This window comes from Cebidichthys violaceus, unplaced genomic scaffold (genome assembly GCF_023349555.1).
Source record: "Cebidichthys violaceus isolate CVI_PGR_0920_01 unplaced genomic scaffold, fCebVio1.0.p SCAF_15, whole genome shotgun sequence".
Lineage (NCBI taxonomy): Eukaryota > Metazoa > Chordata > Actinopteri > Perciformes > Stichaeidae > Cebidichthys > Cebidichthys violaceus.
Window position 1 is genome coordinate 14,011,726 of NW_027176318.1, and position 24,574 is coordinate 14,036,299.

General features: G+C 44.6%; 1 protein-coding gene across 2 annotated transcripts in view; it reads right to left on the reverse strand.

Moving 5' to 3' along the window:
- Positions 1-898: 898 nt before the first annotated feature.
- LOC137872020 (cadherin-20-like) overlaps positions 899-24,574 on the reverse strand; it is a 64,066-nt gene continuing 40,390 nt past the window's right edge. For both annotated transcript variants that reach the window (XM_068710215.1, XM_068710216.1), the window contains 11 exons: positions 22,717-23,017; positions 18,761-19,055; positions 18,317-18,436; positions 15,835-16,002; positions 13,601-13,788; positions 12,731-12,984; positions 8,414-8,550; positions 6,497-6,618; positions 5,474-5,591; positions 4,441-4,692; positions 899-2,782 (listed from right to left, as the gene is read on the reverse strand). In XM_068710215.1, the coding sequence (XP_068566316.1) occupies positions 2,268-2,782; positions 4,441-4,692; positions 5,474-5,591; positions 6,497-6,618; positions 8,414-8,550; positions 12,731-12,984; positions 13,601-13,788; positions 15,835-16,002; positions 18,317-18,436; positions 18,761-19,055; positions 22,717-22,935 (2,388 nt within the window). In that variant the 5' untranslated portion in view covers positions 22,936-23,017 and the 3' untranslated portion in view covers positions 899-2,267. The remainder of the gene's footprint in view (positions 2,783-4,440; positions 4,693-5,473; positions 5,592-6,496; positions 6,619-8,413; positions 8,551-12,730; positions 12,985-13,600; positions 13,789-15,834; positions 16,003-18,316; positions 18,437-18,760; positions 19,056-22,716; positions 23,018-24,574) is intronic.

Genomic DNA, 24,574 nt, shown 5'->3' on the forward strand with positions numbered 1-24,574 from the left:
GAAACTTTGATCTGATGCAAGGTGGCGAAACACAAGGATTTGTGAAGCCTCGTGCCGGCTGTCGAATGTGTAAAATAAAGAGAGACAAATTAGAGGTAAATCCCCGGTAGTGTAATGGAAGTGTTCTGCTCAGTGTGCGGGGGATTGGGAAGGGAAATGTAAATCCTGGGGATATTACCGGCTCATCGTCTGTGCAATTTCACTGTTGAATGCCACCCAGCTGGTAAACCAGAGCCACCGATTTTCAGACTCCTGGTTTGTTTTGCCAATGGAAATTCTCCGTGATGTAAAACATCACCCAGGGTAGATTATCCCTTAGATTCTTGCCCACCTTTTTTGTCCCCCTTCTCATCTTTCCTTTCCTGTTGCCTTCCCTCTGTCCTTCACTGGCATCACTTTGACTGACAAAAGCAATTAAGTAGCTTCTGTATTATTATTTATTTTTAAATCCCGTTGGTAAATCCATACATGTTACAGTGAAAGCAATCAAATGAAGCAAATTTTTTCTTTTTCTTTTTTTTCCCTGCGATGTGCTCCCGAGGCTCCGATACAGCAGGCGGTGCGTCTCGGAGCTTTTAATCAATGCTAAGCATTATCGCTGCAAAACAAAATAAGTCAAGCAAATTAAGCACTTTGAGGGGGGAAAACTGTAATGAAAAGTGATTCAACTGCAATAACACTTTGGAGGACAATTCGCCGTATGATTGCGAATTTAAATAGCTGCTTTATCTTTTGAAGGACTTGCTTTTCTGTCACGCCTGGGGGGGGGGGGGGGGGGGGGGCAGAATGCTCCTTGCCACCAAAAGAAGTGGTTTATTATTACAAAGCGCTCTGAAAATTACCACCCAGATGTTCAGTGTTCTCGAGGTAATTTAATTACAGGAGAGAAGCAACATTATTTTTTTCCTTTTTATTACCAAGAATACAAAAAAGTATCTACATTCACATACCACTTACTGCAGCATGACTGACCACATAGATTTCAAGTAAACTTCACCCAATCGAATTATCAAAATGCATCTTCACTTACTTCCCCGTTTGTAAAATCCTTTCTTTTTAAAATCTTTTGGTGTTTGAGTTTTGCTGATTTATTTATTGTTTTTCATCCAAAACGTCTTTTTTTTTTTTTTTCTTTTACATTTGGCACTTAATGCAGATTATCAACGTCTCTGAAGTCCACAGGATCGGTGGATTAAGCCACGTTTGTGTGGTGGCAGAAAAGCGACACGGCGTCTCCAAACAGGACAGATCGAGAAGCCTCCGGTCGGCACGGCGGTGGATCCGAAATGAAAAAGGCGACTCGGTCACGTCCTCGTCCAGATGTCGCCTCGAGTGACATCGGACCGCCTGCTGGGAAACATCCACCAAAAAAAAAAAAAAAAAAAAATGGCTTCCCTCGTTTCCTCGTGAATGAACTGCTTCTTGTTTTTTCGTGGAGAAAAACAGTTACAATACAAATATGATACAAAAACAACAATAATAATACGATAAACATATCAACCTGGAGAAAAAAAAACAAAAAAAACCCCACATGGGATTACACCAATCGCCATCTCCTGTGCACGTCATGTGACATTCAGGAGAAACTCACACGGAAAACAAGAGTGTTTACATCATGTATGTTACAACATATAGGTGATCTTTTAAAGACTTCCTCACGCAGCGGCAGTTTTAAGTACAGTGTTGGTTTAAAGTACCCGAATAACTTAGCAGAAAACTAAATATATATAAATACAGCACATGGAACGAAGAAATAAATTAAGACCTGCCACAGATGGAAAAAAAAAACACAACCCACATCGCCGATGACTTTTTCTCTGTCGTTTCCAGCATTTCAGAGTTTGAGTTAAGGTCTCTCTGGTTTTCATCTCCGGCATAAATCGCTCACCACTTTGAACCAAAGAGCCCGTGGCTCGGTCAAGGCAGGGGAGTTAACGTGTGCTTTGAAGCCGTTCCTTTGCGGCGGGCCTCGCAAGGCTGCCAATCCAAGCCTCCGGTCTCTAGGGGGGGGGGGGGGGGGCGCAGATTTAAAACCAGCTCACACTGCTGCTGCTGCTGCGGGTATCTCGGGCCTTCAAGGCTGTGGAGGGTTGAAGCTTCGGCAGGAAGTCAAGCGCTAAAGGTCACGGATGTCACATCTCCGGCTTTGTCGTTCACACGTTCGTGTCCCTCCTCTGATGTTCTTTTTATTGTCCCTCTGTTTCTTGTTTGGTGTGATTCATCTCAGATTTAAAAACAAAAAAAAAAGGCTAAAAGGCTCTTTTGTTCTACCACATCGGGGGAGCGTTTGTCTCCAGCACGCCGTACATCTCCGCTAGCTTTTTAAAGCGAGGCCCCCAGTCGTTGAGATAGTCGTACTCGTGGTCCGTGTTGGACGTCCCCGACTGGAGCGAGCTGAGCGACTCGGCGACCGAGCCTTCCCCCTCGTAGGCGTAGGTCTGCAGCGAGTCGTAAGGCGGGGCGCACGGGTCCATGTCGGCGTCCAGGAGCTTGGCCAGCACGTACCCGTGGACGTTGCTGTCCCCGCCGCCCACCACGCACGCCTGCGGGACGTATCGCGACAGGCTCTCGATCTCCGGCAGCATGTCCTGCCTCATCTTGCCCAGGTGGTGGTGCGCCTCCCGCGGGTTCCACATGGCGCCGATGTCGAAGGCCTCGGTGTCCTCCTCGCCGCCGCCCTCGTCGTCGTAGCGCACGATGTTCTCGTGGACGTTCTCCTCCTCGTCGCACAGGTAGGGCTTCTTGCGATGAGTGAGCAGGGAGAGCATGAGCAGGATCATCACTGGTGAGAGGAAGAGATTACAAACAGTTAGTTTAAGTGGAACTTTTAATCTGATGAATTCTTAGCTAGTCGCTAAGCTATTTTAATACGGTTATGCTAATCGTTTATCGCATTATCTCATGTAATTGCAAAGTGAATATCTTTGGGTTTTGGACTGTTTGTCTGACCAACCAGCAATAAGATTTGACTTTGGATTTTGAGAATGTTTTATAAATTGTCTAGATTTCACGGGAGACACTTTTGAAATTGATTTCTTCTAAAAAGTTTAAGGGCTGAAGTTACTTTTTTTCCCCCATTATTCCACAAGTAACACTGCAATGGAGACAGGGAACCCTACTGAGGAGGAGCGTTGTGCGTATAAATGAAGTTTAATGCCTTCTCTCATTTTGTACTAATGCCTCATTACACGCACAAGCGTGACGCCACAATAATCCAGAAAAATGTCATTGCAGTTAACTAGAATCTCCAGCTAGAAAACATTTCTCCTGGCCAGGTTGCATTTAAAGACGTGTGCAGCAGAACGACCTCTGAGCATTCTGAAGCCTCCCGGAGAGCGATCAACCTTGAAGAAGAACACGTGAACCACATCAGAAGGAGACGGAAAAGAGTTTCCCGTCTTTAAACTCAACACTTTGTAGAAAAACTCTCCGTTTGTAAAAAGAGATACCACAGGAGCATAAGAAGCAGCCAGCTCAGCCCACCCCCCCCCCCCCCCAGTGTGCAGGATTAAATACCACTTTCTTTTCTTTCTTTTTTTTTTTTTTTTTGCATCCTGGCAAACGTCTAGCGTTCATTAGCACCAGCTGCCCTCCAGCTTCACACCGTCTTCTCCCCGGGAGGCCGACATGGACCCGCGTTATCTCTCCCCGCAGACCTGGAGACGTGAGCAGGAGGCTCAGCTGGGCGACTCGCTCGGCTCCACCGGGAGGCAGTCAGTTAAAACACAGCGTTGGCTCACTTCAAGCGGGAGCTCGTCACGTTGAATACGCAAAATGATTCTGATTTCAAAATGTTCTATTTGTCGGATCATAACATATCAAATGTGCCATTAAAGTGATGATTATTTATGCTTTTTTTAAATGTGTTTATTTAGCTGACAAATGTAATCATAAGAGAAAATGTAATCGCTTTTTTAAATTATAACACTTAAGATATGGATTATATAAGTTAAATGTTGTTAGATTTAGATAAAGACTAAGGGAAGTAACTATTGGGTTAGCATGTTGATACATCTGATACCAAAGTATTTTATTTAATTTCTTTTGATATATTTATATACATTTATAGTATTGAATATATCATATGTATATAATATATTAGAATAATATATATATATATATATATAATATTATATATAATATAAAATACAATAATTAAATTTTATATATAATATATATATATATATATATATATATTAGAATATTTTATTTTTGTATTTTGTTAAAAGTGTTATGAAGTTCATTATTCATGTTTTTGTCTTTGCTGTAAAGACAAAACACAAAATTGTGTTAAAAAAAAATATTTAACATAAAAAAGTATCTTAAAAAAACAAAGCAGTGCTGAGACTTTGGAGGGGTAACTGTGCAGCGTCGTCATGGTTCCACAGAAGAACTCCGGCTCCTCTCTGCACATCCTCACAGCAGCCGGTCACGACTCACCCAGCAGGACGAAGATGCAGGCCAGGATGGCGATGAGCGCCCCTCGGCTGAGGCTGGCGGGCAGTCTGTACGCCTCGGCGTTGCACGACATGACGTTGCCCTCGTGGTCGCAGCTGCACACGCGGATGGTCAGCGTGCTGGTGCTGGTCTGGACCGGCTGCTCGCCGTCAGAGATGAAGATGGGCAGGTAGAAGACGGTCTGGTCCTGCTGAGACCAGCCTCCTCGCCGCGTCAGGATCCACGCCGTGTTGTCTGGAAAAGACACGGAGAGGTCAGGAGAGGGTTCAGGGCACGGACAGTACAGAGCCATGGGGGTCAGGGGTGATGAAGAGTCATACAGCTCTGAAGACGAAGGGGCTTTAAGCAGCTATTTATCACCAGTTAGTCATCGCTTATTATTTAAGACATTATTGTTATTATTACCAGAGCAGACTGTCTGCCAGCAACTGGTGGAAAATCCAGTTTAATATTTTAATTCAAGTCCCAAGTCAAGACTGACAAGTCCCAAGTCAAATCCCAGTTCAAGACTAACAAGTTCCAAAACAAGTCCCAAGTCAAATCCCAGTTCAAGACTAACAAGTTCCAAAACAAGTCCAAAGTCAAGTCCCAGTTCAAGACTAACAAGTTCCAAGTTTAGACAGACAAGTCTTGAGTCAAATCCAAAGACTAGAATTTCAAGTCCTGGGTCAAATCCAAGTTCAAGACTAACAAGTCCCAGGTGATGATTGACAAATACTGAGTCAAGTCCCAAGTCAAGACTGACAAATACTAAGTCAAAACAGACAAGTATCCGGTCAAGTCCCTATTAAGTCCCTAAGTCAAGACTAACAAGGCCCAGGTCAAAACTCAAGTCAAATCCTAAATCAAGATTGAAAAGTCCTGCGTCAAATCCAAGTCAAGAATGTGAAGCCCTGGGTCAAGACTGACAAGTCACGAGTTATCGGGAATAAAGTTGAGTTAAGTTGCACGTTTTTTTTCCCATCCAGTCAAGTCCTCAAATGTGTGACTGGAAAGTCCTCGCCTGGACGCGTACCTTGGTTGTCTCTCAGGGTGAAGTTGGGGTTGTTGGCGGCCTCGGGAGCCAGACGGTAGTAGAAGTGTTGTCCGCCGAGCGGCTCGTCCGGATCCACCGCCGTCACCGTCTGGATCAGCTGGATTACAAACGATACAGGCGGAGTGAGACCCAGAGGAGGAAAGACACTCATTCAGATTACATGAGCTTCTGTATGTTTACAACTTCTTATTATCACACTCAAAATATTGTTTCTAAGCTGTATAAAGATAGCAAAAATATACGTAAGTATCACAAGCTAAAGTGCTTTTATTGTTGATTATTACAATGTTCCTGACGCATTGATGTAGCTGGTTAATCATTTTAAGCACTTTTAGGAGCATAAGTCATAACAATGCATCATATTTCTAAAGATGATAATTCATTTTGTATGCAGTGGTGGAAAGTAGTACTGAACTTAAGTACTTTTTATTTGATTATTAAGTTACTAGTTACTTTTGCAGATTTTGCATATTAATACTATATATAAATAATATAATAAGATAATATTTTATTATATTATTTATATAAATAATATATAGAATGTATACAACAATATATATTTTATTTTATTTAGTATTATTAATTTAACTATCCAGCAGTACATAAAGTAATTAAAATGATCTTAAAGTACAACAATTATAATACAATAATATAATAATTCTGAAATGGGCAATTCTGCATAATTCGTACTCTGACTTTTGGTACTTTTTTTTCTTTTAATGCTAATACTTTCAAAGAAGTATAATTTTTAAATGCAAGACTTTCACTTGAAACAAGAGTACTCCTGTACTTTTACTTGATATTTTGACTTTTTCCACCGCTGTTTGTATTCAGAATCTAGACGGAGTGGAGTAAAAATGGTTTGGTGGACTAGAAGCATAAAGCTCCATACCACTGTGTATTTTGAGCGAATGCTCTTTTATTTTTCCCTTGCACCACTTATCAGCTATGTCTCTCGTCACGCGCCGACGTCTCAGGTTGTCACATCACATCCGTTCTCACCTGTCCTGCTTTGGCGTTCTCACACACGTAAGCCTCCAAGTAGTGCGTCAGCGAGGGCGGATTATCGTTCACATCGAGGACCCTCACAGCCACCGCCACGCTGGAGATCTGTGTGGGGTTATCTGCAGGAACACACACACACACACACACATACAGGAGATGCAGAACACTGGTCAGAAAGCTGCAGGACGCTTTGACGCGCGCTCAGATAAATGAGTCTTTGAGGATCCTGCTGAGCTCAGTTTGTGGCTCCTTTTAATCTTCCCCTCATTTGCGGCGAGCCTGCGGCGCATCAGGCCTTCTAACGCTCAGATTACAAATCTATTATTCTCCGTCACCAATCGGCAATTTGCATATCTTAACCAGCTGTGTAATAGGCAATAGGAGCGCAATTAGTGGGCAGTAACTACTTTCTCAGGTTTCATCACATGATCGATCAATCAGTGGCGTGACTTTGGCTCCAGAGGTCGAAGCGAGTGTGTGCTTGTACTGTACGTGCGTGTGTGTGTGTGTGTGTGTGTGTGTGTGTGTGTGTTTGAGGGTCAGAGAGAAGCGCTTAAAGCTCAAGTGAAAGTGCTGTAACTTCGCTTCTTAGTTAAACTACTTCACTATATTATGACGTTGCATCATGATGTAACGCCTCGTTCCTCATTTAAAAAAAAGACGTTAATCACATTATACAACAACTTTCTTTGTAGAATTACGACTTAATTCTCATAATATCATCACATTTTATATAAAATCACAACTGTAGCTCTACCTAATATATATTTCATAATTACCAGATAGTTTCCTCGTAATTCTTAGATTTGGATATCATAATAACGAGGTTTCTTCTTGTAATTATGAGATCACAAGATAAGGTCTCTCTCTCTTTTTCTTTAGTGAAAGCAACTCGCTTGTGGAATCTTGTAACATAATGACTTTTCTTTTAAAAGTTTGAATTTATTATGATGTAATTGCATCTGTCTCATAAAACTAAAATGTAATTCTTATATAATTCATATTGTTGTCAAATTTCAACTTAATGGCTTAATAAAATTATGTTTTCAGGCAAAAAATGTAACTCCCTCCCACACAAAAAATGACAAAAACAAGATTATTCACATAATCTTTGTTCCTAAAATCTCTGATTTAGTTTTGCTCCAACAGTTGTGCAAACACACAGCGCACCGTCTGAGCCACATGTCATTCCCATACAAACTCAAATACGCTCTCCTTTAGTGGGAAACGTGTGTTAAACAAACACAGGACTTTCACCCAGGAGACCGCCGTTCGTGTTCGACGTCTGCGTTGACTTATTTGCTGTGTAAGTTCAAACTAAGTGAACCTCTAAGATAACAAATAAGAAGAGAGGAAGCTAAAAAAGTGAAAGACATCGAAGAGGAGAGAGTGACTTCGTGGTAAACGAGTGAAGATAACTTTTGATTCATGTAATGTTGCTCCTCCTGTCTCTCCTTCCCCTCCTACCCGTGCCCTCTCCGTCTCCGTCACATCTTTAATTAGCCACCATGCGAAAAGTTATTTAATTAGTCATTAATTCAATTAGCAGGTGTCAACCAAACAAAGAGACAAAGAGACACACGAAGCACAGGGAGGAGGGTGAAGGTGACTTTCGGTGCCGCCAGCTGTGTGAACATTCGCCCGTCTGTTTATTCTAAGCTTTGGTTCGACATTAATCTCATGCGTCTCATGTATTTGTTGAAGGAAAATTCAGTGGAAATTCTAGAGATTTTCTCCTTATTTGGTCCGCACTGTATTCAAGAACAATAAGTCATTTAAGTTTAGTTTAATCAAGAGAAAGCTTTGAATTCAAACTCAACAGCATAACGTTTCGTCCAGAACGTTAATCGCTGTAAAGGGAAAGTCCCCGTGTGTGTGTGTGTGTGTGTGTGTGTGTGTGTGTGTGTGACGTACTCATCTCCATGGCGAGGACGGTGATGTTGTGCCAGCCGACCTGCTCTCGGTCCAGCGAGCGCACCGTCATCAGCGACCCGGAGGTGATTTCGATGTAGAAGAACTTCTCGGGGTCGCTGGACCTCTCGATGGAATACCTGCCGACGACACAAAATGACAAGCGTCCATGTGTGTAAAGTATCTGTGCACATTTGTGTTGTTTTTTTTGGGAGCTTGTAATCCTATCTGAAGGGGGGTGAGCACACACACACACACACACACACACACACACACACGATCCAGCATGTGCACCATGTGTGCATCAGTGCGATAAGGCTGGCAGCGTCTGAAGGCACAAGAAGAAGAACGGGCTCCAGATAATGCTTAATCAGTATCTGGCTCTTCTGCCAAACTGACGCCGGGGATACACAGACCTGCAGACTTGGCTCATCTTCTGCCACCGCCGGCCCCGTTTCCAAAACACTCTTCTGAGAGCGACATTCAACACACACACACACACACACACACACACACACACACACACACACACACACACACACACACACACACACGGAGAAGAGGAGCATGCAGAGCACGTCCTAAAAAAACAGAAAACCATCCTGTGAGTTCATGGACTGAATACACTTGTAGCTGCTTCCCTCTAAAAGCTGCATTCTCTCTATTGTCCACCAGGGGGCGACTCCTCTGGTTGTATAGAAGTCTAGTCTAAAATGACTCTACTTCTCTCTTGATTTATTCCCTCAGTAAACATTGTAAACATGAGTTTATGGTCTCAATCTCTAGTTTACAGTCTTCTTCAATACAGCATGATGTTCATTTAGTACATTATGGTCCATTTAGAGTCAAACAGACCATAAAGAGGGGACGCTTTAGGGGCGAAAAAACCCACATTTCTAATAAAAATCATGACTCAACAAATCTGTGATGACTCATCCAAATCCTTTTGTGCCAAAAGTAATCTCTAGCTGGTTGTTCTCCAGCCTCTGCTCACTGCTCCTATCTTGGTCCTCTCCTCTAACCCCCGACCACCTGCCATCCTCCAACCGTCCACTAGAGGCCCTCAGACTCTTTTGTCCGTCCCGGTCACCTGACACACCCCACACACCTGCAACACCTGTTGCCACTTCCACTAATCAGCCCAGTTTACCTACACTCTCCTTGTTTTGCCAACACATCTGCATTTAGCAGATCTAGTTAGCATCTGTTGTCTGTCTGTTAGTGCATGCTAACTGTGGCTAACATGCTAAATGCTAAAATGCTAATATGCTTAAATGTGGATTGGATCAACAGTGATGTGTGTGATAATAATTCCTGATGTGACTGCAGAGAGAGACTTGGTGGACTTTGTCACACCGGGACCAGAGAGACCGAATGGACTTTGTCACACTGGGACCAGAGAGACCGAGTGGACTTTTGCTTTGGGAATGTACGAGCAGAGAAGCTGAACCTGGAGCAGATTGAGGAGGACTTCAGGTGTACGGGACTCACACAGAGTGACAGGTGAGTGCAACAACACACTCTGTGTGTGTGTGTGTGTGTGTGTGTGTGTGTGTGTGTGTGTGTGTGTGTGTGTGTTACACAAAACTGTGTGTGGCTGCAGCTGCTGTGTAGTTTCGATTGTTTCTCTGTGTTGTTGCTTCTGGTGACGTTTTCCGCTGCTGTTGATTCTATAAGCAGTGGAGGCTGTTTTAATTCATGTCGCTTCATTTTGCCCGTTGCACCCGCCGCGGTGTCCAGTTCTTTATTTGTTTGTTTGAGTTTTGAGTCTCTTTTCTGGTTAATTCTAGCGAGAAAGGCTGTTGCTTATTTAAAAAAAGGATAATCAGTTGTATGCACAGGCTGCAAAGCCTGTCAATAGAAATGGATTTAATTGGTTTGGTTTGGACATCAGAGCTCTGTGGTGAAATGTGTACATACAGAATGTTGACACGCTGAAAAAATGACGAGAAAACCCCAATAATTGTTTAATAAAAGACTGACTTTAGTGTGTGTGTGTGTGTGTGTGTGTGTGTGCCAACAGGGATCAGTCATGACTGGCACATCCACGGCTTGCAAAGATCTCCCTGAAGGATCTCTATTAATATCACTCCTCCACAGCCACGAGGAGGTGTGTGTGTGTGTGTGTGTGTGTGTGTGTGTGTGTGTGTGTGTGTGTGTGTGTGTGTGTGTGTTCTCTCAGATATATCTGCCAGTCATGCTGCAGTCTGTAAAAGACGGGAAATATGTAAAATGGAAATGAGACAGACAGAGACTGAAGGTCACCTGCTTGTTGTTATCTGTCATCTGATGTTGCTGCTGCAGCATCTCTCTTCACTGTCATCCTCACCTATCTGCTGCTCTCCTCACAAACTGGCTGTTCTTTTTGATATTTTTTTTTTTTCTCTTCACTGATTCACCGCTAGAATACAGTGCCAGCTCTGGGGATTCAGCTGCATCAGTGGCTCTGATTCTCTCTCTCTCTCTCTCTCTCTCTCTCTCTCTCTCTCTCTCTCTCTCTCTCTCTCTCTCTCTCTCTCTCCAGGAATGAGAGGGGTGTCGGTTATTGTAGTTGTCATCAGAGCAGCGAGACTGTATAAGAGGTATACTAGTGCGATGGGAGGGGGAGTTTAGCTAAACTGGACGGAGGCGGTGACTGAAGTCACCCCCAGTGTGGACACCATGTGGACTGGGAGGCTGCTGAGGTCTTACTGGACATGCTAAGTGGACTCACGGTTACATTCTCTGTGACTTCTGGCGCATTGCAATACATCTTCTTAACCTTCTGATTACATCCAGTTGGTATGCATGCACATGCTTAAGCATACTTCAATTACACACTGCTGCTGTGACATGCACATGTAAAGTATCTATGTTAAGGTGGCAAAAAAGGCATGTCTTTCCTCTTGAAACCTTTTTTTGAGTGTTTCAAATCCAGCGTTGTTTGCATTCAGGTCTGCTATTTTGCAGCCTTCTTCATCCCTGACTTTGCTGATGCATTTTTAGCACATTTTGATGCGTTACCGCCACCTGTTGATCAGTGGCATAGTGTGAAATCATAGGCAGGAGTGTGTACCGCGTCGCATGTACGACCCACTCGTAGTGCTACCGGTCTACAACTCCACAGGGGATCTTTAGGAGTTCAACCTCCAAGTGTTTTTGTCTTTTAAAAATCCCTGCAACGGAACAAAAAGTTTCCATAGCGCGTGAAAATCCCATAATGCAATGGTTTGCTTTTCGCTGTAAGTTAGGAAGGTGGAAAAGACGTAGGGTCCATGCAGACAGAGTTTACACACACACACACACACACACACACACACACACACACACACACACACACACACACACACACACACACACACACCGTGCACCACTTTTAGCCCTGATGGAGGCTGTGGAGTGGACAGCTGGGACGGGGTGCAGCCTGTGCCATGTGAAACACTCGTTTACTGCCGCAGTCATTGATTCCTTCGCATGATTAATAGCCTAATTACAGGCTTTAGGTCTAATTAGTTTATAAGAGGTGCAGTCTGGACAGTAAACCCACCACGCCGCATCTGTTCCGTTAGAACCACAAAACATACCCTCCGATAATTGAGAGAAGTGAAAGGCCTCTCGAGTCTCTTGAATCTGTGTTAATAACATTGTGATGTTTGTCCTCCGTCTGTATCGGCGCCGTCTACACTTTGGAGGTCTCAAACACACGTGTTGATGAACGTCTCAGTCGCGTCTAAGAGGAGTCGTGTCGTGATGCTGCCCCCCGCTGGTGACCCGGTGTCATTACATCAACAGAAAAACCCTCTCTGCCATTCATAAATTCAGCTGAATGTAATGTTTTGATGACTATTGATGAGATTTGCTACTATTGAAGCCTGTCCCAGCATGCATTGGGAAAAAAAGGGATACACTATTAAAGTTCGGGAGTTAAAATGCTCCAATCTACCTGACTTTTTTGGTTTGATATTGTCATTTTATCTAAATATCGATGATGCATATTCTGCTATTATTATCATGATGACATTTAATGACAGCAGCTCAACACTCAACATTCTTTGAATCAAAACGTGATTGATAGCTACATTTTCCTATTGGACTTTCGAATGCAAATAATACTGAACACAACAGTATCATTTACATAATTTAAACATCCCATCACCTGACATGATTTGTGCTGTTGAGGTTCATTTCTTTGGTGCATTTATTGGCTTGTTTGGACTGTAAACTGCAGACTTACACAACTAGCAAATATGTTAATAGTGACGCTAAACGTGTAACGTTGTTTTATTCTATTGGCTCTATGGAAAACAAGGCATGAAGCCCAGACGGCGTCGTCTTCCTCACCTCACAGTGTTGTTGGCCGCGTCGGGGTCCCTCGCCGACACCGTCTTCACCACGGTGCCGATCTCGGCGTCCTCCGACAGCTCCACGTAGTACGCCGGCATGTCAAAGAGCGGGGGCTCGTCCACGTCCTCCACGCTCACGTGCACGATGGTGACGTCCTTGAAGGGCCCGCGGTGGCGGAAGGCCACGTCCAGGTGGGTGTTGGCGCCCTCCACCTTCAGAGTATAACTGGGCTTGCTCTCAAAGTTCAGCGGCTGGAAGACGAATAAAGGCGTTATACAGATGAAGTTGTAAACACAAGTTGGAAGATTCTCTGTTATAATTTCTTCAGGAAATACTCAAATGTGTGCCAGTTTGATGTTAAAGAAAGACTATCTTGCAGTACTATTAAAAAAAAAAAGCTCCAAAAACATCCAGCAAAAGATCACCAGAGAGGCGGTAACATGCCAGGACAAACTGATGAAGGATGCTAGGGGACGGCAGATCAAGGCTGGTGTTTCTACTAAAAAGGGACACTTTACAGTTTTCATTTTGTTGCCGAATTAAACAAAAGGCACTAAGAATCAAGGATGGGTTGTTGACGGCGCTTTAAACATGATGTAATGTTTGGCCCTCTCAATGCAAAATTAAACTGCCCAATTTTTAAAGGGAGTTTTGTAACTTTCTTTCTGAATGACCAAGGAACCTTTGGGCCTTGAAAAGACAGGCCGTTTCTACTTCTCTTGTGAAAAGCATCATAAATCCTAAGTATCCTAGTTACAATAAAGAGAGATGAATGAACAAATACAGAATCGTATCTGTTATATATATGTGACTTTTAACTCAGCTAGAAATAGTTTTCTATATTCTCTATCGGTTCTATCTGTGTACCCTTTTCACTGTGATGATGCCGAAGAGGTTGGTGGGGTCGGTGCTGATGTCAAACGTGTCCCTTCCGTCTCCGTCGATGATGCTGTACTCCATCTGAGCGTTGACCCCGACATCCCTGTCCTTCGCCCAGATGCGCCCCACCACTGAGCCCACAGGAGCCGCCTCTGGGATGCTCATCTGATACAACCCTGAAGAAATGAATAAAAAACACAGGGTGATCATCCCTTTTCTATCCTCTAGAGGGAGCCAAACCCTCTTCCATCGCCTTTCACCGCCGCTCTCTCCTCCTCAAAAAAAAATCACATCTCAGACAGCTTAAAATAAATGGCTCCATAAACGCCTCACAATTGGGTTATATACTGTCTCGTGGGTCGGCTTCAATTTCATCTACCGTTTAACCTCAAAGAAGAGGTGACAGCTGCCCAATTTGTGGCGCTCCCTGCAGTCCAAAGTGAAATGCCTGCACATTGCGCTCGACAGAGGGGAATCCCTGAAGCTCTTCACAACCGATCAAAGTTTCATCGAAGTGATGGCACTAATTGGTCGGGGGGAACCAGTGATGGAAGTGGGCGGCGGGTGTTTTCTTTGTCTCGGAGTGGAGCCACCCGTCGGCCAGGAGGAGATGACCGCGGAAAACAACCAGACAGGCCTCCTGACCTCAGGAGGACGGTAATGAGAGGAGCAGAAATGGGGATAATCAAAGAGACAGCATGGGGCGACTGGTGGCCGAGCGGTGGGAGGGAGGAGGCCAGGGGGCAAATGGCCAGGGAGTGGTGGCTCGAAGTGGACGGAGATAAAAGGGGGGCAGAGGGGCTAACGGCTCGGATGCTCGAGAGAAATGAGGGGGATGGATGTGGGGTTTAGGGGGCTGATTCTCATCCATACAAAACGGTAAACTCGCGGCGTTGTGTGTGTGATATAAGCGTTGGAACACATGGCTTCCACATGCTGCGGTTTCCATGTTTTTATTGAACGCATGCCGCACTACTGACACACAAGCAGACACGTGCAGCTGGCAAATCAAAAGAGTCTTACGTCAGTAACGGAGCGTTGGTTTTCTAATGAAAGTGAACTGCAGGGTTAGTTGAGAGCTTTGGATTGAGGTTTGTGTCGCGTTTCAGCCTCATGGAGGGTTTTGGGAATCAACGATGCGCGGTACAATAAACAAAACAGGGTTCATGATACTCATGATTTCAAGGGAGTACTCATTATATATACAAAAATGCACATTTTTCTTTTGATGAAAATAAAAGAATCCCTTGCACAAAGATAAAGCAGCTACTTTACAATCAGGACTTAATCTGCATAATACTAAACAAACAAATATACATATATGACAATTTTCTCATGAAGATCAACCATCTGATCTTTTTCAGGTAGCTTTTGAGACTATAAACTGATATTTGGTTAGTCCTTTTAAGGTTCTCTATTCAACATTCATAGGGAGTGTGTGTGTGTGTGTGTGTGTGTGTGTGTGTGTGTGTGTGTGTGTGTGTGTGTGTGTGTGTGTGTGTGTGTGTGTGTGTGTGTGTGTGTGTGTGTGTGTGTGGTTGACATAGCCGTTCTGATCGTACATGCCTTTTTAGGCCATGCGATTCTCTGTAAGCGTGCCCAAGTGGTTTAGCTCATGGCCGCCGCTCTGCACTGCTCTCATGCTGCGGTTACAGCCGATGACGGCGCCCCGCCCCACGGCGTCATCGGGAAAGAGCAGGGTCCCCCCCCCCCCCCCCCTTTTAGGTTGACACTGTTAGCTCTGTCAGCACTGGTGCCATAGTTTGCGCTGTTAGCTGCTAGTCGCCTGCATGTTGAAAACCGTGTGGAGCCGATAGATAAGCTCTGATTTTAGCACCTTCAAGTCATTTTTCAAGCAAAAATGTTCTAAATTCAAAATGATTTTCTTTTCAAATGTGAAGATTCAATGCTTTTCTTTGTTTAAAAAAAAAGAATTAATTGTCAGCTAAATATCCTTGGGTTTTGGACTTTGGTGAAGTTTCGTGATTATATTATATGCCACATCGTAGCCCTGGCTGCTCTGTTTCTCTCCTGTTGAGAGAAACTTTGTAAAACGTTAGACTTGAGCTTCTTTTATCAGCTGTAGGAGTATGAGGAGGGATTAGAGGGAAAGGTGATGTGGGTTCAGGTCGAGCGGGAGCAAAGTGAATCAGGGAAAAATAAAAAGAAGAAGCGAACTAGACAGTAGTGCGGTAAGGAGGAACTGTTGTCCCGACTCTTACTCTGGTCAAACATGGGCGGGTTGTCGTTGACGTCGTCGAGCGTGATGTTGACAGTGGTGGTACCGGCGAGCCCCCCCAGCTGGCCGCCCATGTCCTTGGCCTGAATGACCACAGTGTAGTTTTCTCTGGTCTCCCTGTCCATGTCTGCCAGGGACACACGGACCACGCCTGAGGAGACAGAGAGGGAGGAGGGCGGGGGGGGGGGGGGGGGTAAGAAAGGGCAAACAAAGACACATGAGGTGAAGTAAAGGCCAGCAACAGGGAGCTGGTGACACAGATTAGGGTCATGTGTCCGAGCAATGGCGTCCTGGAATGTCAGCGCTCTCAACCGACCGGACAAGAGGCTGCATGAGTGATTCTATAATCAAAGTCGTCGCTCTATTCTACTTTACGAATCGTGATTTTAATCACGTGGGTGTCTTCGTTTAGAGCTGTACCAGGCAATGTGGTTTAAACAGGACTTAAATATGAGAAAAGCATCTCGTTCAACCCATGTTTGTATGATTTAATTGAACGGTTGTCTAGCGTCATGTGGAAATTCAGCTGCAATAAACATTTTTAGTTCCTTTTAGTGTAAGATTTCCTGAATATTGTGTGTTTGATCACACTTTTAGACACTTTTGTCAAACGTAATGTACGCTTTCTTTGCCCGACATACAACCACATCGTGAGTTAATGGGGCATTTATCTTGTTCGAGGACACTTTTGGGGATTAAATATTTGAGATTTCCTGGCTCAAATAGCAGCATTTCTGCAGATAAAACCATTATTATAGACACATTTGCAGAAGTACATGACAGAGATGCATGCTTGCAGTCAAAATGAGTACATCTAAACCTTGGCTTGAACTGAAACTGACACTAAACGGACTCAATAAGTGTTCATGGTTGGACAGTAGAGGATTTCTGGAATTCAAACGCATAAATCTGTAGACTTTGCACACTAACCAGACTGTTGCCGTGAACGTAACACGCCTTAACTTGGCGCTTAACCTTCAAAGATGTGTTTTGCAGTTTGCGCTGCGTTTTGTATTTTTCACCCGACGCGTCGATACGCAGACAGTTTTGCGAGATGCAGCAGAATCCAACCAAGGTCAAGTGATGTTTTTTTTTTCTGCTGAGGAGTGAGGAAAGGAGCGCTTGTGTGGGTTTCGAGCAATATGTGGTTAAGTCCTACATGGCGTTCGCACCAATAAAAGCCCGGCTGCTGTGCTTGCAGGCTGATTGATAGCTGTAGAGCCACTTGTGTTTCAGTGATGGATGAACCTACAGCAGCAGCGGTCTGACCGGCTGCTGATGGGCAGCGCAGCCTGAGAGGATTGGCAACCGACTTCTGTGCTGACAGACCAAATGAGGCAGCTGTGGTTAAAAAAAAAAAAATGTATGTGCCGGTTTTAACAGCCTCCACCCTTTTGGTGACATGATCATGTGTTAAAACGGATTAATTAAAAAAAGTTGAAGCTCTGAAATTGACCCTTTGCTAAGCCCCTCCCCCCCCCCCCCCCCGCCTCTACATGGTCAAACTGTCAGAGCATGGAGCCCACACTGTCACTAATGGCCCTCACAGAATACATTTGATCAAATCTTTGAAAAATGAAAAAAGGATTTAATATAAAAGCAGACAGTAGAGTCTACAATGTGCATTTGAAGGATGGATCCAGGATGTGAAACGGCTTCAGTGGCAAACATCACGTTAAAATCACCCGTGAAAGTGAACCGCGACATCACTTAGAGATCGAGACAATGAAATAACAACACTTTATGCTAAGCTAAGCTAAGCTAATGGCCTACTGGTTCCAGCACAGCATAGTCTTTCTGTCTAACTCTCAACAAGAAAGCAAATAAGCTTATGTTGATATAAAGTTAATCATTATAGCAATGATAGCTAAATGATTGGCAGCAATGTATATTTGCTTTGTAGTGCTCAGACTCAAACATGCTAAATCATTGTCACTGTCCTATTCAAAGCCAACCAGATCTGTTTTCAGGGGATTAAACCTCTGAGCAGTTTGTTGAATCACTTCACTACGAGGGCCCGTCTGTCTCATTCTGTCCTCATTTTCATCAAAGAAGTTTAGCAAAATCATTTTTTTTTTATTTTTATGTCGAGTGCCAGGAGTTTGAGTTATTGCTAGTTGTAACAAAAAAAAAAAAAAAAAAAAAAAAGCGCTGTGTTTCAGACAAGTGTTCGCTTGTCTCGTAGCAACAACAGGAGCCATGCTGAGCTTCTCGCATTCAGAGCCGGTAAAATACACAAGGGGCTTCAAAGTGTGGACTGCTAAAATCAGACTGCGGTGGCAATGACGGTGTTAGAAACGAGGTTGTGAATTAGCAGTAGCTGTCAGCAGAGTGTTAACCGTCGGTGGTGGCGACAGTTCCCGTGGAGCTCGTAAAATGGCTGAAGTGGCAGGTGAATAGTGAAGTCCATTAGCGTCCACACGTAATGCATCGAACGGCTGTGGTTACAGATGGAGAGGTCGTACCGGTCTTGGCGTCCACTGAGAAGTAAGGCTGGCCCTCCAGGATGCTGTAGACCACGCGAGCGCTGTTGCCGTACGTGGGGTCGTCGGCGTCGGTGGCGGTCAACTGGATCACAGATGTTCCTGGGTTGTAGATGAAAAGGAGAAAAAAGAGAGAGAGAGAGAGGCCATTATCAACATGTGATTCAAAAGAAATAATGTGGGTGGAGTATTTTTCATTTTCTCCATCAGCTACTTCAAAGTAACCACAAAACGTTGGTTTATGAATAGTGAATGAAGCAGATTGGAGACGAGCCTGAACAAACAATAACTCTGCAGGGCTGTTATGTACTTTGGTGTTGTTCACAAATGGCTGCAGCCACTCCCTTTTTTTTTTTTTTTTAAAACAAACACCGCTGGCATGCACAGGCAGTTTAGTATCTGCCTCCTCTTTATCCGCCCGCTCACCTATTTTGGACATTTCGGGCACAGATGCCTGGTAGGGCCCGTCCAGAAACCTGGGCTCGTTGTCGTTGATGTCCTGGATCTTCACGATGAACTGCGACTCGGGCTCCAGAGGCCGGTCCGTCAGGCGGTTGCGGGCCTGGGCGCGGAGGGCGTACTGGGCTTTCACCTCGCGGTCCAGCCTCTGGATGGCGTGGATGTCCCCCGTGCCGTCGTCGATGGTGAAGGTGGTGCCCGCGCCCTCGCCCGACAGGATGTACTTAATGGAGCCGTCGCCTTTATCCATATCTGAGTGGAGCTGTGGAAAAAAAAACGTTTTATTCCACAAAGCATATTCTCAAGGAAAACATCCACTTTTTATGTGTTATTTTAGAGACATCTCAAGGGTTTTGTAAGTAGCATGGGAAGACTACAAATGTGTAAATCTGTGCCCAAACTCCTGCTAAAAAGAATGTAAGCATATCTGTTTTAAAAATCACGACTGCATCAACGAAGCGTAAATGTAACCGTGATCACAAGTTGAAACGGGCGGGAATATAACACACATGGTTCACTTCAGAAGTATTAGGACAGCGGCAGCATTTTGAGGACATTTAATTGGGTCACATTCCCTAATTTTAGAACAATGCAGCAGCCCAGTGATCCACAACAATAGAGACAAGACAACCAGCGGAAAGTTCTTGTGTGTCCAAATCAATCACATGATCTGAATCCAACTCAGAATGTGTTAGTGACGTTGGTTGCTATACAGGAGCATTGCAACTTTAACTCTTTCACATTGTGTTTTCATGGAAGTTAATTGTAACATTTTCTGTTGTATTCAGCATTTGCTTCCACTTAGATCCATCCTCTCTTTGTCACTTCTGGTTCCAAAAAAAACCAAGATGGCGACGGCCAAAATGACAAACTCGCGGCTTCAAAACGGTATTCCGAATGAAGTCGCGGTGACCACATCACCCGTTTTTAAAACTGCGATTGTAACCAGGGAGAAAATAAGTGAATAATTGAAAATGCATATTAGTGGAATGGTGACATTACACAAACACAGGACTTTCACCCAGGACACCACTGTTCTGGTCCAGCACACAAATCAGCGTCGTCTTATTCACTTGTCTAAAGCCAAACCGTGAATGCAGTTTAGTTGTATGAGAACGTAGTTTTGTAGTAAACGGGGTTACAGCATGTTTCTGCTGGAGTTCAGAGCCAACACAACAACACAAATGTGTCACAGTGCTAAAACCTGAGACAAACTAAGCTACAACCCAGATTTGCTATTTCAAAGTCAAAATCCTTTTCAATTAATGTTGTTTATTGTGCTTGATTACACAACAGTGCAAAACACTCTAAGTCAACATATTCACTGCATTGCTAATTGAACCAGTTTGTACATTTAACTCTCGACCTCCCTTGGATGTGGTGTGTGTGTGTGTGTGTGTGTGTGTGTGTGTGTGTGTACATTAATACTGTAGCTGTAAGGAGCCATCTAATCACAGCTCACAGCGCCTGTTTGTCTCCACAGGACCTGCGGAGCAATCAGAGGTCTTTTGTGGCCCGAAAGTGCAAACGCCAGCCTGTTGATGTGCAATCACTCCTCACTTTGTGCTTAAAGGGTCTCTGCATACGATGAGTACTTGCTGCCATCACGCTGGCAGAGAGGAATTAAATGCCCCCATTGACGTCTTATCTGGTATATAATCAACAGGCAAACTCACGGCACTGACACCCCCCCCCCTCCCCCGCCGCTGACTCTGAAATCACTTTCTCAAGCTCCTTGGCCTTTCTGCCCGCTGTCTGGGGGCCACTAAGTGAAATGACCGAGCGCGAGGTTGTGGAACTGCTAAAAGTTTGCAGCTACAGCACTCGTCGTCGTCGTCGTCGTCGTTGTTGTTGTTATTGCTGCCGATAGTTCAGCAGCAATCTTCACATTACCCATCAACCCCCTTTCCGAAAGCAGCCAGACGCTTCAGCTCTTCTTATCTCCGTCGGACAACGTGCCCACCTGCACTCGCTCCTGGGAAGAAAAAAAAAAGTGCCGAGCTCGGGGCCTGGAGAATATATATATATTTTTTTTAATCAACAACCCCATTGTGGGCTTCAGCCCTTCGTGTCTCGTGGCGATATATCTCACGCCTGTGCCTTTTCCTTCTCCCTCACTGATCCTTCCTTTACACTCAAACCTATGAAAAGAGTTTGACACTCGGGCTATCAATTACCCGCTCCGTCTCCGCCAGAAAGTCCAATACCTCCGACATCCCCCCCCCCCCCATGGCTCTGAATACTAAGCTCCTCGACAGGAAGAGTGGCAAGGTAGGCTGAGCTGAGAATAAAAACCTACAGAGCATGTCTCCCCCCCCCCCCCCCCCCCCCCCCCCCCCGCTTTGTGATATCTCACAATGCTTCCCTGCCTTGAGTGGCTCACTGGGAAGCATGCCCGACTTGTCGAAATCACTTATTTCATTCAGATTGGAAAAATTAGGTTGGGCGGATTTTTAAAAAAAAAAGAAGAAAAAAAAGAATCGGAGAAGAAGAAACTCTAAGTGGGAAAGCGACTGCTAGCAGATCACGTGATACTCTCTCAGGACTTGTTACTCTTCCATCTGGTCCGAGAGCATGACTTTTAGGAATCTCAAGTATTCCCAAGCGGTGGAGCGGAAGTTATTCCAGAAGACTAATTAGGCATGTTTGAAGCATTTCCAAAGGATTTTAAAAGTCGACGAGGAATTCTGAGGGAATCGCAAATTCAGAGGTCTGAACTCTGTCTTTTAAGAAGCATCTTTGTGCAGACGTACTGGGAGATCTTGTATCCTCACAGAATGTTCTGCGGGAATCACCGTTTACGTTAACGTCACAGATTTGATCTGCATTTACGTGCAATGCAGTACAGTGGGCCCATTAGTACTGGTCTAAAGGGGATCACTGGCCATTGACCAGGGACAAGACCATAAACACTGATCAGTGCAGCAAAATATTAATAAAATGATGAGAAATTTCCCCTCAGGGGATTGAGAAAGTATTTGGATTCTGATGATCAAATGGATAAAAATAGGGTCATCAATAAATAAATAAAGTACCGTATTGTTTCACCAATGCAGAAGTGCACCACTGACAATAATTCATCTGTGTTTTACTGGAAGAGTTTAAAGTTTATCAATAGTTTGAAAACGGGACCAAATTACTCGCTTTTTTATTAATAATTTTTTTAAATAAATGTCAGTTTTCCACTAATGACGAAAGTGACATATATATATATATATTAAATGGGAGGATATTTATGGTTTCAACGGGGTCATTTTTGCAGTGTCGCTCTTTGGCTCAAACACTGCACACATAGGACCACTTTATCTTTCTTGAAGCGACGTAATGGCAATTTTCACGGCAGTTTTGCAGGACTGTTGTCTCCCCCGATGATGACTGTGCCTTACAACTATTGATCAAATGTTCAATTCACTTCAGCGACTGAGCGATCAAAGTGCTCCTCTGCGAGGATCCCCCCCCCCCGTCCTCTCTTTTCAGAAGCACGCCGGTCGCGTTGCAGACGGAGGAACGACCGAGTGAAGCCTCGGTTCAAGTCAATTAAACTCGATCACTGCTGTCTGGCTCCGGTTCAAAGTGAACAGAGGAGAGGCTGTTTCATGGACGCAGTGCATCCTGGGATTTGTTTTTAGTGTGTGTGTGTGTGTGTGTGTGTGTGTGTGCGCGCAGTGGCTGAAGTTCCCCCTCTGCCCACCCATGCTCTCTCTTTTGCAGCTCCGCTCTGTACAAGCAGCCGATGACCTCCAGGCTGCCGAGCTGCAGATCAGTTCGCCGTGGTTGAGATCTCTTTTAAAAACAACTACATACATCAAGTGGAAAGGTCATGCACAAAAGACGCTCCCCCTCCCCCGGCTCCCTTTACATTCCTCGAGATTAAACCTCTGAGTGCTCGTTCTTACAGTACAGCATGTATAGGCAACACTGACCTTTCCGATATAAAGCGGTTCCAGTCCGGTGTACTCCTCCAGGACAAAGAACTGGTTCCACACCCAGCCCCTCTTCACCCTCTGGAGCGGCGCCGAGCTACCCGCGTTCCCCTCCTCCGCCGGCTCACCCACAAGGCCGAGGGGCAGGAGAGTCAAGATGCAGAGGGCCACGGGGAGCAAGGCGCCGGCAACTGCTGGAGGATGCAATCGGCCTCCCATTGTTAAGCACGGAGTCGTATTTGAAAATCCTCTTTGCAGTTGTTTCCTGGTTGTTGTTGTTTTTCTGGCTACTGTCGCCGTCCTGGAAGAGACAAGAAAAAAGACAGATTAGTCTCATATTCATGTTCTTTTGGACGCCGTGGTCCTTTTTGTCGTGTACCGAGCCCCGGTGCGTGTTGCGCTGTGGGCTACCCGCAGATGAAGACATATTTATAGTCTTTTCTCTTTGAGTTTTTGTTGAGTTCATGATGAGCCTCATCGCCGCTGAATGACGGGGCTCCCGATGAGGGCCAGGTGGAGGAGGAGAGGAAGGACAAACGAAGAAGGGGACAGTAGGTAGACAACAAAACACTTGCATCATGCTGCCGCTGAGAGACTTGAATATAAAGGAGAAGACTGGGGATGCCATGGAGGTGTGTAGCTAACAACCCCGGTGTGGTTTATACGGGGAGTCATGTGTTGTGACTATTTCAGCTGGGAGTCTTGTGGCCCTCCCCAACCAGGTATCCAGGCAACCACACAAAACACGATACGTTTGTCTTAATTAGTTTAGTTCATTTTCAACTTGTACAAAATGAAACTAGTCATTAGTTTTGAAATGGTGACAAACCACCAAGGGAATTCACACCGACGGGAAAAAGTGTGGCCTTCTCAATTATTTAGTTTATTATTAAATGTACTGAAAATGAAAGAAAGAATCTAAATAGATTTATAGTTTTATATGCCCAAATGTTCTAGAGTTTTTTTTCAACTTTGGAGGCTTTGAGAGTTTGTCTTGTTTTGTTTGAAACGTTATAAAATGAATCGGATCTTCTGCATTATCGGTTCCTTTGACCCCGCCTCCTGGCCCAGCCTCGTTCTCGGAGGAAGACAAATAACTCTTGATTCAGCTTTTAGTGCATTTTACTACTTTATGGACCCAATGATTATAAAAGGGGCTATTCAAGTGTTTGTACTGGGGTGTTGATTTACCTGAAAACAAAACTATCCGCTGAGTTACAGACTTTTCTTTCCCAATTTAAGTCTATGGGAAAACATATTTTTGGGCCCGATGGCGTCACATGACGGACCTTGAAGTTGTAATTCTATGGTTTGGGCACATGTCAAATGTTCTTCAAAGCCTGGCTCTCTTCCCAGATGCTTGGTTTCCCGCTGCTTCCAGTCTTTATGCTAAGCTACGCTCATCGCCCACCACCGTAAGCTCCATCCTTAACACACAGAACAACCCAACTCTCCACCAGGAAGCATATATTTATAATAAAACTGCTGATAATTTCGGATGGTAGTCGGCATCAACACGCGATTCTCATTGCTGAAATTCCAGAAATTTCCATAAAACCTTTTTTGAAATGGAAACGTAACGAATGCCTGCAGGAGCAAAAACAGAAATGATCGCGCGCTTTGAGAAAAAACCCCCCAAAAAAACAAAAGAAAGAAGTGACACCACAGCCTCTACCTTAGCGCCCTCCTCCTCCTCCTGTCACGAGGAGAGGCGAGCTCCTTCACACCTCCTGTAAAAGGCCCGGGGGTGTGATGTTCTCAGATTGTAGTGTTTCTGTTAACACCCCTTTGCTCAGCTTTACTCACACCGTGTTCTACAAGTTCCCTCCAGCGCTGCACCCCGCTCATTACAAGTGTA